General features: G+C 40.5%; 1 protein-coding gene across 3 annotated transcripts in view; it reads right to left on the bottom strand.

The window, feature by feature from the left end:
* The window catches only part of LOC108236694 (G patch domain-containing protein 2-like), a 35,004-nt gene that overhangs the window by 17,132 nt on the left and 3,170 nt on the right, over positions 1–14,702 (bottom strand). Inside the window, exons 2-5 of one of the 3 annotated variants that reach the window (XM_037977855.1) lie at positions 11,189–11,268; positions 7,842–8,134; positions 6,098–6,260; positions 4,270–4,926 (exon numbers count right to left, since the gene is read on the bottom strand). In XM_037977855.1, the coding sequence (XP_037833783.1) occupies positions 4,270–4,922 (653 nt within the window). In that variant the 5' untranslated portion in view covers positions 4,923–4,926; positions 6,098–6,260; positions 7,842–8,134; positions 11,189–11,268. Of the gene's footprint in view, positions 1–4,269; positions 4,927–6,097; positions 6,300–7,841; positions 8,135–11,188; positions 11,269–14,702 lie in introns of all 3 variants that reach the window. The other 2 variants (XM_037977856.1, XM_017417552.3) reach the window with 2 other exon arrangements.

The raw sequence follows: 14,702 nt of genomic DNA, 5'->3' as shown, positions 1-14,702 counted from the left end.
ATTTCATATGATGAAAGAAGCTTAATTCTCTTGTTTGTCTTGCGGTTTGCTTCCTGTTTATCATCTCTGACCTTGCTGGTAGGAGAAAGCTGGAGGGTCAGATATGCGCTGATACGGAGCTTTGCCATATTGCAGAGGCCTCTGAATGACGCCGGGATCAAGAAAACCTCTATCCAGACCGCCTGTCTAACCCACAGCCAGATGGTCCCGAATCAACTCCCCGAACATCCACGAGAAGCAGATGTGAGAGAGGAGCAGGCCTCTCCGGGGAACCTCGAAGATGTCTGGCTATTGACCGCCCCTCCACCCCCATCCCACTCCTTCAACTCTGTCTCTCCTGACTGATTCCCTCAGCTGTGACGCACCTCTGGACACACCAGCTGACATCTGGAGCTCACAGCACTGTACCATCACCAGACAAGCTCTACACCTGCAATTTCCACCTCTAACACGGAGGTAAGAACCAGTGATCCGCCAGCTTTCCTCTTTTGATTTTTAAGCAAAAACTTGTTTCCAGCTTATTAAAGAGATTTAAAGTCTGAAAGAGAAACACTTGTATTAACAATTAATCAGAGACATTCATTAAGTATTTATCTGTATTAAAGGTGTAATGTGATGTTGCTCGGAGCGGGATAGGGCCAATGTGAGACTGTTTCCATTAAGCACTGCCTAATTAATGCTATGAATAACTGACATGCCCATTTTTCATAGGATGAAACACTTCTTTCTTCAGCTGTGACCTTTGCCAAGGAAAGTTGATGCATTTTGAGCAACTTTGCCGTTAACTTACTGTATGCAGCAAGTAAGCAAATTAAGAACAAAACCGCACAAATAATCCCGTCAAAAAAGAGATTTTCTACGAGGGATTAGATAGTATAATTAGAATTAATAGTACACTCTATGTCCAAGTGAAACAAAGGCAAGGGCAAAACTCCAGTGTTTAGGGACGGACTGAACTCCCCTCGTGGCCTTATTGTCTCTACAGAAGCCAAAGAGGTGAAGCAAAACACAGTATCCAGATGAGCACTAATCATTAGGATATAATCCTCAGCTCCTGGGAGAAGCAGAGCAGTTTGCACAGAGATTACAGGCAAGCCGCCATTTATTGAGCCTGGGCTCATTCTGCAGAGGCATAAAGCAGAGGAGAGTTGGAGGGAGGGGGGCAAAGTGTTGATAACAATGGATCTGTGGGCTCTTCAAACAAGCCGCCCCAACCCAAATCTATGCCCTCTTCTATTGGTGACTGATTATAAGGTTATCCCACCCTCCCTGAGCTGCAGTAATTGGATTAGTCTCAGAGATTTATGAAAATTAACTTCTCGAAAACTCCTCGTAGAGTTCTCCGAATCTAAATTACAGCATGGCGGAGCCGAAAGCGGCTTTTGTTTTGTCTTGGAGCGTCAACAGAAGTGGTGCGCAGCTGGAGACCGAGGCTGAGGCCCGGAAAGCGTCTACCCCACAGGTTAGGCCTGCTTGCTGGGCCAGCCTGGGTGCCAGGTGGCCTCGCTGCCAGCAGGCTGGGCCGGGTCTAATCAAGGATGTGGAGCCCAACTGGAGGTTCCAACATCTGCTGCTCTCCATGCACTCGGGTGGCTGAAGGCAAAGCGCAGAAGGGGAGTGACCTTGAGGAGAGGCACATTTTACCAGATCAAACTCTCCATTTTAAAAGAACAAACAGAGACCAAAAAAAAAATCCAAGTGTCAAAAAGACATTTCAACAATGGCATCTGTGTCTGACATCAAATAAACCACACAATCTCAAAGTCTAAACAATGCTGTTGTAACGCTGTCAACTCCTCATCACTGCTGCCATTTGTTAATATCCTTTGCCTCCGCCAAGACCTAACTGGTGGCTTGTTCAGCCTTCAGTGCGGAGTGGCAGTCTACTGAGCGGCAATCACGAGCGTTGCCGTTGTGTAAGTGAGAAATGATTGACAGCGTTCCGAAGCGCACCCATTTATTTCTTCTCCGGAGCTGTTTTCTGTCAGAACGGCTATTGATTTTTCCATAAAGTAAGAAAACAAATACCGTTTAGGGGCTAGAGAGGTCAGCGCAAATTAAACCAGAAGATGTAAAGCCTTCTTCTGTTCCATTATGTCTCACTCCTAATACGTCTTCTCACATGCTTTATATGATCAAATTATAATGAGCTAAGAAAACAAAATACTTTATAGAGAAAAAAAAGGACATATGAAACTGAAACTGCAAAGTTAAAAAAAAAAATTAAAGTGTGTTAGTTTTTAGCTTTACCCAGTGATTGCTTCACATTTCCAACTTTAAGTATAAGATTTTACCTAACAAAACTAGTAAATTTAGCTGTAAATAAAACAGTTCTGTGCCATCTCTGTGAACTTTCTTTTTCTACGCCACAAGACAAAATAAAACAGCTACATAAACATTTCACAGCTGCTGGGATTTCAATTTTTTTGTTGCACTGTGAAAAGATTTGATTAGTCTGAGGAAAATCCCAGTGCTAAAAAGACCAAAACCAGAGACTACTGTCTGATACACGTGACCTTTGAACCCTCGGGGCAGAGAAAGTGCCATGCTGCTGGAATCAATAGGGCCACATGGGGCGTGGGAGTCGCTTTGGAAATCCATTGTCAATCAGCCCTGTCCACTGCATCAACCAGAAATGTAACCTAAAAACTGTACAATAACAAAAACAAAAGTACTTTTTAACTATGGGCAGTAATGTCAGAAAGTTTTCAGAGGATGTGCTCATCTCAAACGGACAAGTTGAGAGTCGGTCGTCAGGTGAGTTTCAGCTTGGAAAATGGACATTTGGTTATGCACACCAAAAACAATAATAATAAAAAAAAAGACTATTCTATCGGTTATGAGTAAAAGCTGCAAAAACTACCATCTGTGATGTCATGGGTGGCTTGTCCTTACATGAAGTCATATAGTGAAGTACTGAAAGATTTCTGTGACTTTTTTCATCAACATTTTCGTATTTCTACCAGCATGGCTCCACAGACAATAAACAAAGTGTTCCTTGTGTCGGCTAATGATGATTAGCGACAACAGCCTTTTTAAACTGAGTTGACTCCAAAAGTTGTACGTGTACATCTCATGATTACTTTGAGTGTTTCTTTGAAATCCATCCAGTGGTTCGTGAGATATTTCGCTAAAAGACAGATAGACAGATGGTTACACACAAACACAGGGGGTTACATGATCGCCTGCCTTTCATAGCGGCAGGCAATAATTAGTGTTTTCCAAGGGATAAAAAGGTGTAATTTAAAAGATGTGTGTAAAACCATATTCTACATGCCTCTCTGATAACTTTTGTTAAATTTGCTGTTGACATCAAATTATACTTTGTTTATATTTTATACATACTGAAGTCGGGTAACTAAAACACTGAAAGGGCACATCCTTTTTACTTGTATGATAAATAAAAGTTCAATCTGTTGCATCAGACAAAACTCCCCAACCTTTGTGAATATGTAGTTTAGATTTTTTTTGTAATTTATGGTTAAATATCAAAAAGGCCACTGCAGCAGTTTGTCCTAATGAAGTTTTATCAAATGCTTTAGTTTTCCATTACCTTACTGAGTGTTTATTGTATTGATTGTTTCACTGTAATAATATATTGTCCCTCTCTCTTGTAAGTTAAATCCACATTTAGGTTTGCCAAATGAAATTCACACAGGAGGGTGCGACCTGGGACTGTGGGACAGGCAGAGCTTTAATTACCCAGCCAAAGACAGGCATATATTTCAAAACAAATCAATACCTCACCAAGTCACTTATTTATTTGTGACAATAGTTCTCAAAAGGAAATAATGAGCTCTCAGATGCCTGGAGGCAGAGCTATCAAAGATTCCCTCCCTGATGATCTTTTCAGATATAAGAGATGAGAATCAAGTGGCTATCATTCATTTTTAATGCCAAATCAACACTTTAAAATGGAATGGCATGACTTTTTTCTGGTTTAAAGGATATGCTGAATATTGACAAGTGGCTTGAAGATAGACAGAATAGATTACTTTAAAAGTTAAAAGTTGTTTGACTGCTTTAAAGGGTAACAAAGACTTTCAAGCTTCTTTTTCAGAGTAACTTTAATCCAGACGGAGAGGATTAGCATTTGGCCGTTGCACAGATGTAAATTAACTGAAGCGTTCTGAAAAGTGCTTTTTTTTCCCCCATACTAAATATATGTAAATGTACTGAATGTTGCATAAACTCAGACTCATTTTTTATCCTAAAATGACTACAGAGTTTGTTTTAGTTTTGTCAAATACTGTAAATACATCACATTACCCATCAGACATGTTCTCATCTGGAGCATCTCTGTGCTCTTTTGCCATCTTCCTCTTCCAGCGCTCCTTTCCCATCAGTCGCCCTCCTTCAGTCGGCCTCTCTGCTCCAATCCAGCCGCTCAGCCTCCTCTCCGGTCCTGACAGGCGCTGCACCTTCGACAGCCGGGGCCGTTTTCTGCCATCGTTCCTCACATGTAATTTCTGCTGAAACCTGACCCTCACATCTGAGGTCATACGTTTGACCTTCCTGCGCCTCCTGAGCGGCCGTCCTGGATTATTTTCAGTGAAGGAATCGGACTCTGGCCAGGAGGGCCGCCTCGACCTGGCTGGGCTCCCGACGACACAAGGCCAGCGCTCAGCGGGATCATCAGAGTCGCTGTTGTTGGCCAGAGAGGTTTTGAAAGTGGAGGGCAAGTTCTTTCTGTATTCTTTAGCCTCATCCATGCTGGACTCTGAGGCCTCGATCCAGCATCGTCTGTGCGCCATCGGATAGAGCGAGGACTCATGGACGCGTTTGCGACCTCTGCGCCGTCGGATCTGCCGGCGTTGCTGCAGTGGACTCGGGATCATCTCCCCCCACAGCTCCTCGAGCTTACTCTGCTCTGAGGCCTGCTCCAGTGCAGAGACCAGGTCCTGCACCAGCTCGTCCATCATGGTGCTGGAAGCCAAAAACAAACACAACAGAAGAAAGAGTTAGATTCCACAAGTAGTACATTGAACACAATGAGATGATGGGAACCTTAGGATGTGGCTCCTCTCAAAAACACTTTGAGTTTATAGTTTTAAAAAGATAAAACACAAATTTCTTTTTTCAGTCTTTGTCCTCAATATCTTACAACAGCATCTTATGTCTCTTTGGTTATGTGTCTTTCTGAAACGTTTAATTTGGAAATTAAAGCATTATTAGATTTTTTTTCTACCATCAGACCTCTTGAAACACTGTCAGTCACCATCAATCAAGTGCATTTTGTATTTCTGGTTCTATTACACCAACAAGAACAATATTATTGAACAGAACATTACTCAAGATCTGCAGAATTATGGTCAATGATATGAATAATAGGCTTGTCTTTTTATACTATTAAATTATTAAATTAATCAGAAAGTGGTCTCATCTAATATTTTACTAATTGTCGAATGAAACTAGAGAAAATGCAGTATATTACTAAATATAAATCAGTGTGTAAGTATATACAGTAGCTCCCATGTTTGTTACAAGATCTTAAAGCATTGCATGGTGTGACCTCAGAGGGAACTTGCAGGGGAATCCACAGCTTATAAGATGAGCAAATAGGTAAAACCATAGAACTGAAGGATGTATAGCTTATTTTTTATCGTCATATTTGTGTGTTTACTCCACTTGTATCTCTACATTTGCACGTTTGTAGCCTTTAAGAAATAACATCAGGTTGATTTCTCCTTTAAGGTTCAGCAGTACTGAATTGATGATGCTCACACACAAGAGCTCTGTCTCCACTGATCTCAATTAGAGTAAAAAATAAATTTAAAAAAAGCTTTAAAACGCGCGTGGGTTTCATCAGCAGCTATAAAATGCTCAGGCTGTCCTTATAATTAGTGAAGAAAGCGGCTGCAGCTTTGCAGCATCACTGCAGCAGAACAAAAGCAGAGGCAGGAGGTTGGATCTGCATGATGTTGCATAACAGCTCACATGTGCTCCCAGCAGCACGGCCACACGCAGCTCTGTCACTAGCAGCCAAACAAGCCGTTTAGGAGCGTTTCCCGCCGCTCGCACGCGTCCACTGTGCACATGAACCATTTATTGTAAGTTACATAATAGCAGGCAGAGCCCACGGTGTCTGAGCACTCACCAGTCGCTGCTTGTCTTGTTTTGTTTTCAGCAACACAGCAGCTCAGCTGGGACAACAGACGCACTTTCCGCCCTGCAGAGCAGCCAATCAGGGGGCTCCGCCTCGCCGTGACGTCACTCCCAAACAGCCTGCCGAACCAGCTGATAGGGGGACGCAGCTCAACCTGCCAGGCAGCAGATAACACACCGAGCACGGTGGCATTCTGTAAAAACCGTAAAGCTGCTAATATATTTCATGTCATGCGGCTTGGACACAAAAAATAAAATCTCATTTAGACTAAAGAGTTTATTTTAAAGCTAATTTACAATTCTGAAACTCTTTGGCTTCAATTGAGAACATTATTCTGCCAATAAGGCAAAGATTGTCATGAAGTAGTGCAAAGGAACTATGTTTTAGTAGCCAACTTGTGTTTTTTGGTTTGCACAGTAAATGCATTTATGACCTGTTCTGTTGCTGTTCTTGCTTCTTGTCACTAGAGGGCGCTGCTGTGACAGAAGAGCCTAACAATAAGAAAGTGTAAGATACAGTAGCTACAAGACAATGTCATAAAGACACAGACTGTGATAAAGTTTAACTGTCGTCTCCTATTTTTATTACAACCGCCACGACAGCGACACAAAAACTTCATCTGGGAAAGCCAGAAACAAGGGTTTAATTTAAGCACCGTCTTCTCATCCTGCTGCTGACATCACTTGTCCAAATAAAAATATAAAAATACACAATTACTCCGTAGTCCACAGGATATAAACTACAGTATCTCAACAAACTGCCTCTTTTGTAAAAATGCAGTGAATGCTGAAGGATTTAGCTGAAATTTGCTAAAGAAGCTGAATTTGTAGAACACTGGTTGAAAACTAAAAGAAGCAAAATACTTGCTAAAATCAAAACGGAGCAAAATAGGAGCTAAAACTAGCAAATGGCTAGCTAAAAGCTAAAAGTAGCAGAAGGTCATAGCAAAACTACCAAAAGGCTAGCTAGTAGCTAAAACTAGCAAACGTATAGCTAAATGTAGCAAGACGGTAGCTAAAAGTAGGACAAGGAGACAAAATCTGAGCAAGTATGTTGAATTTCAACGTGAAGAGATTGTGATATATTTCTACGAGGAAAAATATTTATAAATGAAGTTAAATATTTTGAAGAGTATTAAACACCAAAAGTCACTCATCTACTAAATGAGCTGAATGTTTTGGTACATGAATGGCTGAAGTTGCACAAAAGTATGCAGAAGCAGCACTTCCATTATTATAATTATAAAAATGTTTTATTATTTCTTATCCGTTTGGTCTTCATTTGCACTGTGAGATTTCAATTTCCCTTTTTGACTATTACAATACGATTCAACCAAATTAAAATCAATCACTTCTGCAAAAAAAATTGAATGTGTTTACATTCTGTGACATACAGAATGATCCTGCAGTGCAAAACCATGAGTGACATAAGGTGTTACAGCTTGCTTAAAGACAAACTATTGTAATAAGTTAAATAAAAATCCTCAACAGATTCTGTAACTGAGTCCATAAGATGTCTTTATGTACGTGGGATTTTTCACAACTTTCTTCCTAAGGCCAAGAAGCATGTAAATGTTGAAATTACTGCACTTGCAAATTATAGATTACAATAATTATATTAGTCCTATGTTGGACTAATGTGTATTATGATGTATGAGAGCTCGCTTTAATGAAGAATTGTTTCTCGAAGCTGGTGCTGTGAATGAAGCAACAACAACAAAAAAAAAGTAATTTACCATTTCTTTCGTCCATCAGATGAAGGCAGGCTAAATAATAAAAAAAGAAAAGTCTGTGAAAACGAGTACAAAAGCCATTTAATCGCTCTCATCTTCTCTTAATAACTGCAAATTTCCCCTTGGGCCCAGGGGAGAGGGCCTCTCTGTGCCGCTGCCCCCTTATCTGTCTCCTCCACATTTCAGCGGCTCCCTCAGTTTCCAGCTCCCGGCTCGTTCTGGCTGGGGCCTGTTGGGAAGCTGGGGCTCCTGGGTCCACCATTGTTCTAGCCTGGGAGGAACGTCCGAAGAGAATACTGAAAACCAAAAAAAAAAAAAAGTGGGAATATTAAAAGAGAAAAACTTGAGCCTCTGCTTTATTAAGTGGAACCCTTTCACAAGCAAAAATATCAGAAACAGACCCCTTTCAGAGGCGGTAATTAGCAATTTGGAAACCTTTCCCCCTCAGGATATACTGTTTCAATTTAGTCAGCAGCTTTAGATACTTTGGCACTTAATATTCATTGTTTCTATCATCCTCCCAATTTCTCAATGCACAATGTCTGGCGATAAAGTGTTTTATCTGTCATGTAATTCTTCTTTTCAGGCAGCCCTCTGCAAGAGAAGTTAATTTTTAAACATAATTTGAAAAGGAATTAGCAATAAATGATAGGGATAGGGCTGGTATAGGAACAAAGCCGAATATTATGTGGATGAGATGACAACAAGCAATGTAAGGAAAATGTTCTCAGAATTGATTGTTCTCGAAAAGTATTAAACAAAACAAGTATTCAAGTTGGAAATGTTGTTTGTAAAACTCCTCTTAAATGTATCTGAAAAGGCACGCAAAATTATTTTATGTAAGATTTGCAGCACTTTGGCATTTATGTTGCATTTGGTGCAACAAATACTAAATTAAAAACGCTGTTATCATTAATTATTTGCCTGTATCCTCTGCATGGATTTAATAGCAAACGTTTCCAGGCTGTTTATTAAGCCAAACCACATATCGTGCCTCGGGGGGGGGACAGACTCACACTTATCTTCGTCTCCATAGAGCCTTTGTTTCAAAATCTCACCACTTCCATTCATTTTCCAATCAGCATTGTCTAATAGAAATAATTGATTTTTGCCTCTTCTTCACAAATGAAAAACGCTTGTGATTAAACATTTTGTCTCCAAATCTAAATTCCAAGATCACCATCAATACTTGAGAAAAATAGGCAACTCATTAAAGCAAAAAAAAAAAAGGAGCGGGGGGAAAGTAGCTAAGTTGTGAAAAGAAGAGGCAGGAAATGAAATAATGAATGGAGTCCGAGCGAGCTATCTTTCCCAGGCAGAGCGCCACTAGGGATGCAAACTCTCAGCCACAAGAAATGAGCTACCTATCTGTGAAAAGAGTGACTGCTCCATCCTATTTGATTTGGCTCTCCTATCATCTCTTAAGAAGATGTCAGCCTTGCTTCTTCTATTGCTCTGAGCCTTTATCAACCCGGAGACGATTTCTCTGCAAAATAAAAAAGGGGAAAAAAAAGAGAGAGAGAGAGAGGAAGCAAGAAGGAAGGGGGCCGAGAGACACATTTCAGTGCCTTTCAGGGAGCAACACTAAAGAATAAGTGTTATGCGATAAAAAGAGGGTTGTTAAATAGATCTGTCTATTTGTATGGTAATAATGATCGCTTAAAGACTCCGGTCTCCGTGACTTGTAGAACAAGGAAATAAATCTGCATTCAGGCATTGTGTTAACACGACTCTCCAAACGACCTTGTGAAACTTTCATACAGTAAAAAATGAGTTGGGTTTGAGTTTCTTTTTTCTTCCTTTGTATCGTTCATTCAGAGAGGAGGGGTTCCCCTCAGCAGGGAGCAGAACGCTGCGGCCGTTCACCTTTGAAATCATCTTTTTCACACCTTTTAGAAACAGATTCAGGAGCGAATTAGACAGCTTCATATCTCGTGCCAAATGAAATGACGGCATGTAACATTTGTGAAGTACATACAGTATGTGCTATCAGCATAAAATACATCATGAACTGATTATTTTAAACAAACAGTGATATAATCCAGCAGCTGGAGGCAAACTGGCTGTTTTGTTTCTTTAAACTGGAACATGTGAGTTAAAAGTGTTGGGTTGTATGAGCAAAATGTATGAAACTGTTATATTACGTGGCTGACTAAAACAGAGGATTTTTTTTTTCCTTTTCACCTTTCTGTTCCCCATCTGAGTCAAAGATCCATTTATGTTTGCTTCAGATATAAAAGCAGGTAAGTTTTGTGACATATCTTGTTCTGCTGCACGACAGTAAGAGTTTGTGTAAAATAAAATCTTTGAAATTTATTTTAAATATGTGTTAATTTTACTTGTATGTGTTCAGAAATCGGATTCTGATACAACTCAGTTCTGCATCCACACTTAGAAAACCTAAATATTAATTTTCCACAAAAAAGTGACATTTTTTCAAATAGGAGAACAATTTAGTGCCTATATTTTTTTTTAAAAACTGTCCTGTTGCAAATTTAATCACCGATCAGTTTATTATTACATCTCCTAATGTTCCTAAGTTATGGCTTTGAATGAAGCTGTGAGAACAGATCATGATGATGTAAAGTTTGGTGAAATGGACTCATAATTATTGAGTTACGAGCAAAATTACGACTTTTAATCAGTTTATCTTTAACCTCAAATGAGCACTTCATCCAAACTGAGGAGTTCCTGAAATCAGGCTTTTATGGATGGTATTCTCATGTTTATTCTGTGCATCTTTGTTCCCCAAAGTTTTCAGCTTCAGACCCACAAAACAACTCAGGCAGAGACTTGTGGCCTCAATAATCACTGGTTGGAGCTTAAAAAAAAATCTATTTAGAGCGCAATAACTTCACTATCCATCTATGACTGCTGTTTTCTCTCCCACTTGCAGCCGTTTCAGTTAAAAGATGCCATAAACAACCAGATTAAAATTCAATGTAACCCCGCTCTCGACCCAACCCACCCCTGACTGATATGTTCTCTGACTGTGGGAGGGAAAAGGGACTCACAGAATAAGAAAACACAAAAAAATAAAACACTGAAGTGGGATCCTCTAAGAGGCGTTAGAGTTAGAAGTACCTCCCGTTTCTTCCTACCCCAATTCTGACACAACTCTGATCATCCCTGTAAGACTGCAGCAATATTTTACTAAATCTGACTCTGCGTTCGTCGTTTAAAGTTTCCATTCTCCGAAGGGACTGGAGGGTACGAGTTATGGCATCAGTTTATCCCAGAAAGTCACAGCAGCAAGCCATCATACTTTGTAATAGTTTCCCGGAATGAGGAACTTTTGGTGAAAGCATTCCGTCAATCATTAATGATAACATTTATATGTTTGCCTTTACCTGACCATAAAAAGCCCCGAAGCCTCGTCTGTTGGTCTGTTTCACAGCAAAACTCGTCCCCTCAGTTATCTCAGAGAGTTCTGCCAGTGAAGAAGTAATAATATCAGCCTGAAGCCAAATTAAACACATTTTTATCACGTAGACATGTATTTTTTTAATGACAAAACTGCTTCGCTTTTCTAGAACCTTTCAGTGTCCCTACTTTTCCAGTTTGGTTTGAGTTTTTTTAATCTAAAGCAACACAAATCTCTTCATTTTGGAACAAAATCATTCCCTATGATGAATCAATTTCGATTCAATTATTGAATACTTAAACCAAACATTTAAATGTGACTAAAGGAGTCTATAAAGAATCCTTAAACATCTTAGAAAATTACATCCACAGGCACTTTTTGATCATCCATCACAACAGCATTTCTCTATACTGGTGCCCAACAGAGGAGGAGGAGGAGGAGGAGGAGGAGGAGGAGGAGGAGGAGGAGAGGGGAAACGAGGATGCAGACGACATGTCGCTCTCCAGGCCCAGCGTGGAAAGCATTAGAGGCAGATTGATTAGTCTGCTCCACTTGGCTGATTAATCAGGACCTGTTAGGTGGAGACGAGGACCATTTATGGCTGATTATCTTCTCCAACGGCAAAAAAAAAAGAAAAGAAAAGCATAAGAGGCAATTCACAGTGGAACTTTTCCACCAGGAGAATTTCTGATTCTTTATTTCAGTTTTTGATGATTCTGGTTACACGTCTGGTTTTCAAAAGAGGACTGTCTGATCTTAGAGGGAGCATTTTAACTGTTTTAGGTTTTTTTTTCTTTCTTTTTTTTTTAAAGTAATAATATCCAAACAAAAGAAAAAAATGGGAAAATAGAGAAAATTCATTTGACATTTTGCTCCACACTTTTTTTGGCGTTTTTTTTTTTTTTTTTTTTTGGTTCTTTTTTTTTTTTTTTTCCCATTCAATATTTACTGTTTCTGTACCTTATTCCAATACATGATGATTTCGCATGGGTTTTAAAAAGCAGCAATTAAGAGCTTTAAAAATGATAANTTAGAGGGAGCATTTTAACTGTTTTAGGTTTTTTTTTCTTTCTTTTTTTTTTAAAGTAATAATATCCAAACAAAAGAAAAAAATGGGAAAATAGAAAACCAGCCGGGTCAATGTCATTTTCGGCTTTTTTACTTGTTTTTTTTTTTTTTTTTTGTGGGTTCTTTTATTTTTTTTTTCCCCATTCAATATTTACTGTTTCTGTACCTTATTCCAATACATGATGATTTCGCATGGGTTTTAAAAAGCAGCAATTAAGAGCTTTAAAAATGATAATGTTTTCTGAAATCTAGTCTAATTATTTTAAAACTTCATCTACTTTTTTCCCAAAGTATAAATAAAAAGATCGTAAGGTACTCAGGTGTGAAAATCTGTTGCTTTTTTCAGTTTTATCAAATCAAAATTCAATATTTTTAGACTCTTTATTAGCACTGAATGAGGTAAATAATCAGATGAATTCATTAAAGTATTAGCTCCAAGAAGAGGTAATAAACTTGTTAATGCACCACCAGAGGGGGGTTGGGGGGGGACAATCACCACCCCTATAAATTTATAGGGGTGGTGGAGGCGCCCCTGTTCTCAGTGGTATCAATACAACGACCAAAAAGATTTAAACATTCTCATTTCTTCACGGGGGGGCAAACTTCATCCCTTCAAGGAAAGCTGTAGTCTTGAACAGTTCCGGTGTTTGTGCGCTGCAGTACCAGAAACAACATTCGCTCACAAATTTCCTTCTCAACGGTATAAAAAGAGGAATTTGGCGACATCAGCATCCTCGTCTGTGCACTCACAGCTTTAACACTCACGCCCCATGTTTTATTGTCCAGGCTTGCAGCCCACTCTCGGCTGCAGAGTGGCCTTCCCCAGCCTGGTCACCCGTTTCCGTTTATCTGCCGGGATAACTATAAAAATCTGTCAGGAGGCAGGGGTGGGCTTTTTCGCTCAGCTCGGCCCTGCTGGCAGATTGAGAGCCCCCTGTAATGCACAAGTCTGTTTTTATTATTCTTGCTGAGGGAACACTATTTCATCAACTGCATGATTCCACAGAGGAGAGGAGATAGGCCCCAGCCCGGCTGTATTTCTTCCAATCAAACATTCCAAGGGGAAAAAATGAGTGGGTGCCATCAAATCCCAGAATAATGCTGCCAGATTTTATGTAAAAAGAAGGACTGATGGACAAATACAGGAAGGCAAGACAAGTTTAATGACGTGTGTTCAGGAGCTGAGATTGGAAAACTGACAGAGAAAAGCAGCCTCTTTGCTAGAATATAAATTGTTGTGCGCTGTAAAAAGGCTTTTATCTGGAGTGAATATGGGACGTAATACACAGGTCAGGGTTAAGTCATTTTCTCCGGCAAGTTAAGCGAATAATGAAGGCGAGCCCGCGGAGAGGAGCACTGCTGCTGCCAGTTTGTCTTCATTTATTATGCCAAATCTCATGATTTTGGCGTTGGCGCGGTGAGTGCTGTGGCGCGCACCGGTGGACGACATATCGCTTAATTTACACAAGGTAATGAAAGCAGGGAATGGGAGGACAAAACAATTTACCTGCTGACACAGGAAGAAGTGATTTGCGAACATGGGAGGGGGGTGGGAGCTGAGGGAAAGAGGGCCAGGGCCATGAGGTGGAAGAGGGGCAGAGGTAGGAGGGGTGAGGGGACGGGAACAATCAAAGGGATGAAACTGACAGGCAGGCAAGTCAGGCTTCAGTGTCTGCTCCTCAGATGATGATGATGATGATGATGATGGCTTCAATGAGGCAACAGTAAACTCCCCCCTCTGCTTTGTCAGTTTTCACACAAACACACACACACAGACTTCACAAAAATAGACGCAATCAAACGTCGAAATTGACCTCAGATCTGGAGGGTCTGCGCTGACAAGGTCCTCATTTTCCCCCTCCTTTTTTCCCCCAATTGTAATCACTTATCAGAGAGCCACTTGTGAGGCAGAGATGGGAGGCTTCACCCACTTTATGTTTTTGAGCTGCAACAGGTTTTCTCACACAAAAGACCAAAAACTTGAATCCGCTGACCGTGTCAGAAAGGCACGCGTGTCACAAATGTTTGGCTTCTTCTGTAGAAGTTATTTGTCCTGTTCCATTAAAGTCTGCTTTCCAGTCACTGTAACTCCCAAATTAGAATAACTACAAACGGTTCTGTGAGGTGACGGTCATTTCAGTCGAAAAGTGTTCGACTGGCCTTTCACTCAAACAGAAAAGAGTCTGGCTGAGACTCTCTGACAATATGGCCGGAGCAGCACTGTAATTTTCCAATCACTAGCCCTTCAGGCCAGGCCACTCCTTAGGGCAGTAAGATCAGATGAGCTTGAGTATTTTCTTTTGTAAGAGGCCAAACTCTATTTGTCTGCTCGCAGGAACAAAAACAATCAGGGAGTCGAGAAAGAGACTGGCTTTTTGGTCTCTCTGGAGACAGGCCAAAGACAGAGCAGGAGGAGGGGGGACAGTGGGGGG

Source organism: Kryptolebias marmoratus, linkage group LG10 (assembly GCF_001649575.2).
Source record: "Kryptolebias marmoratus isolate JLee-2015 linkage group LG10, ASM164957v2, whole genome shotgun sequence".
In the NCBI taxonomy this organism is placed as follows: Eukaryota; Metazoa; Chordata; class Actinopteri; order Cyprinodontiformes; family Rivulidae; genus Kryptolebias; species Kryptolebias marmoratus.
The sequence above is the reverse complement of the archived record's forward strand: the minus strand, read 5'-3'. Positions and strand labels throughout refer to the sequence as shown.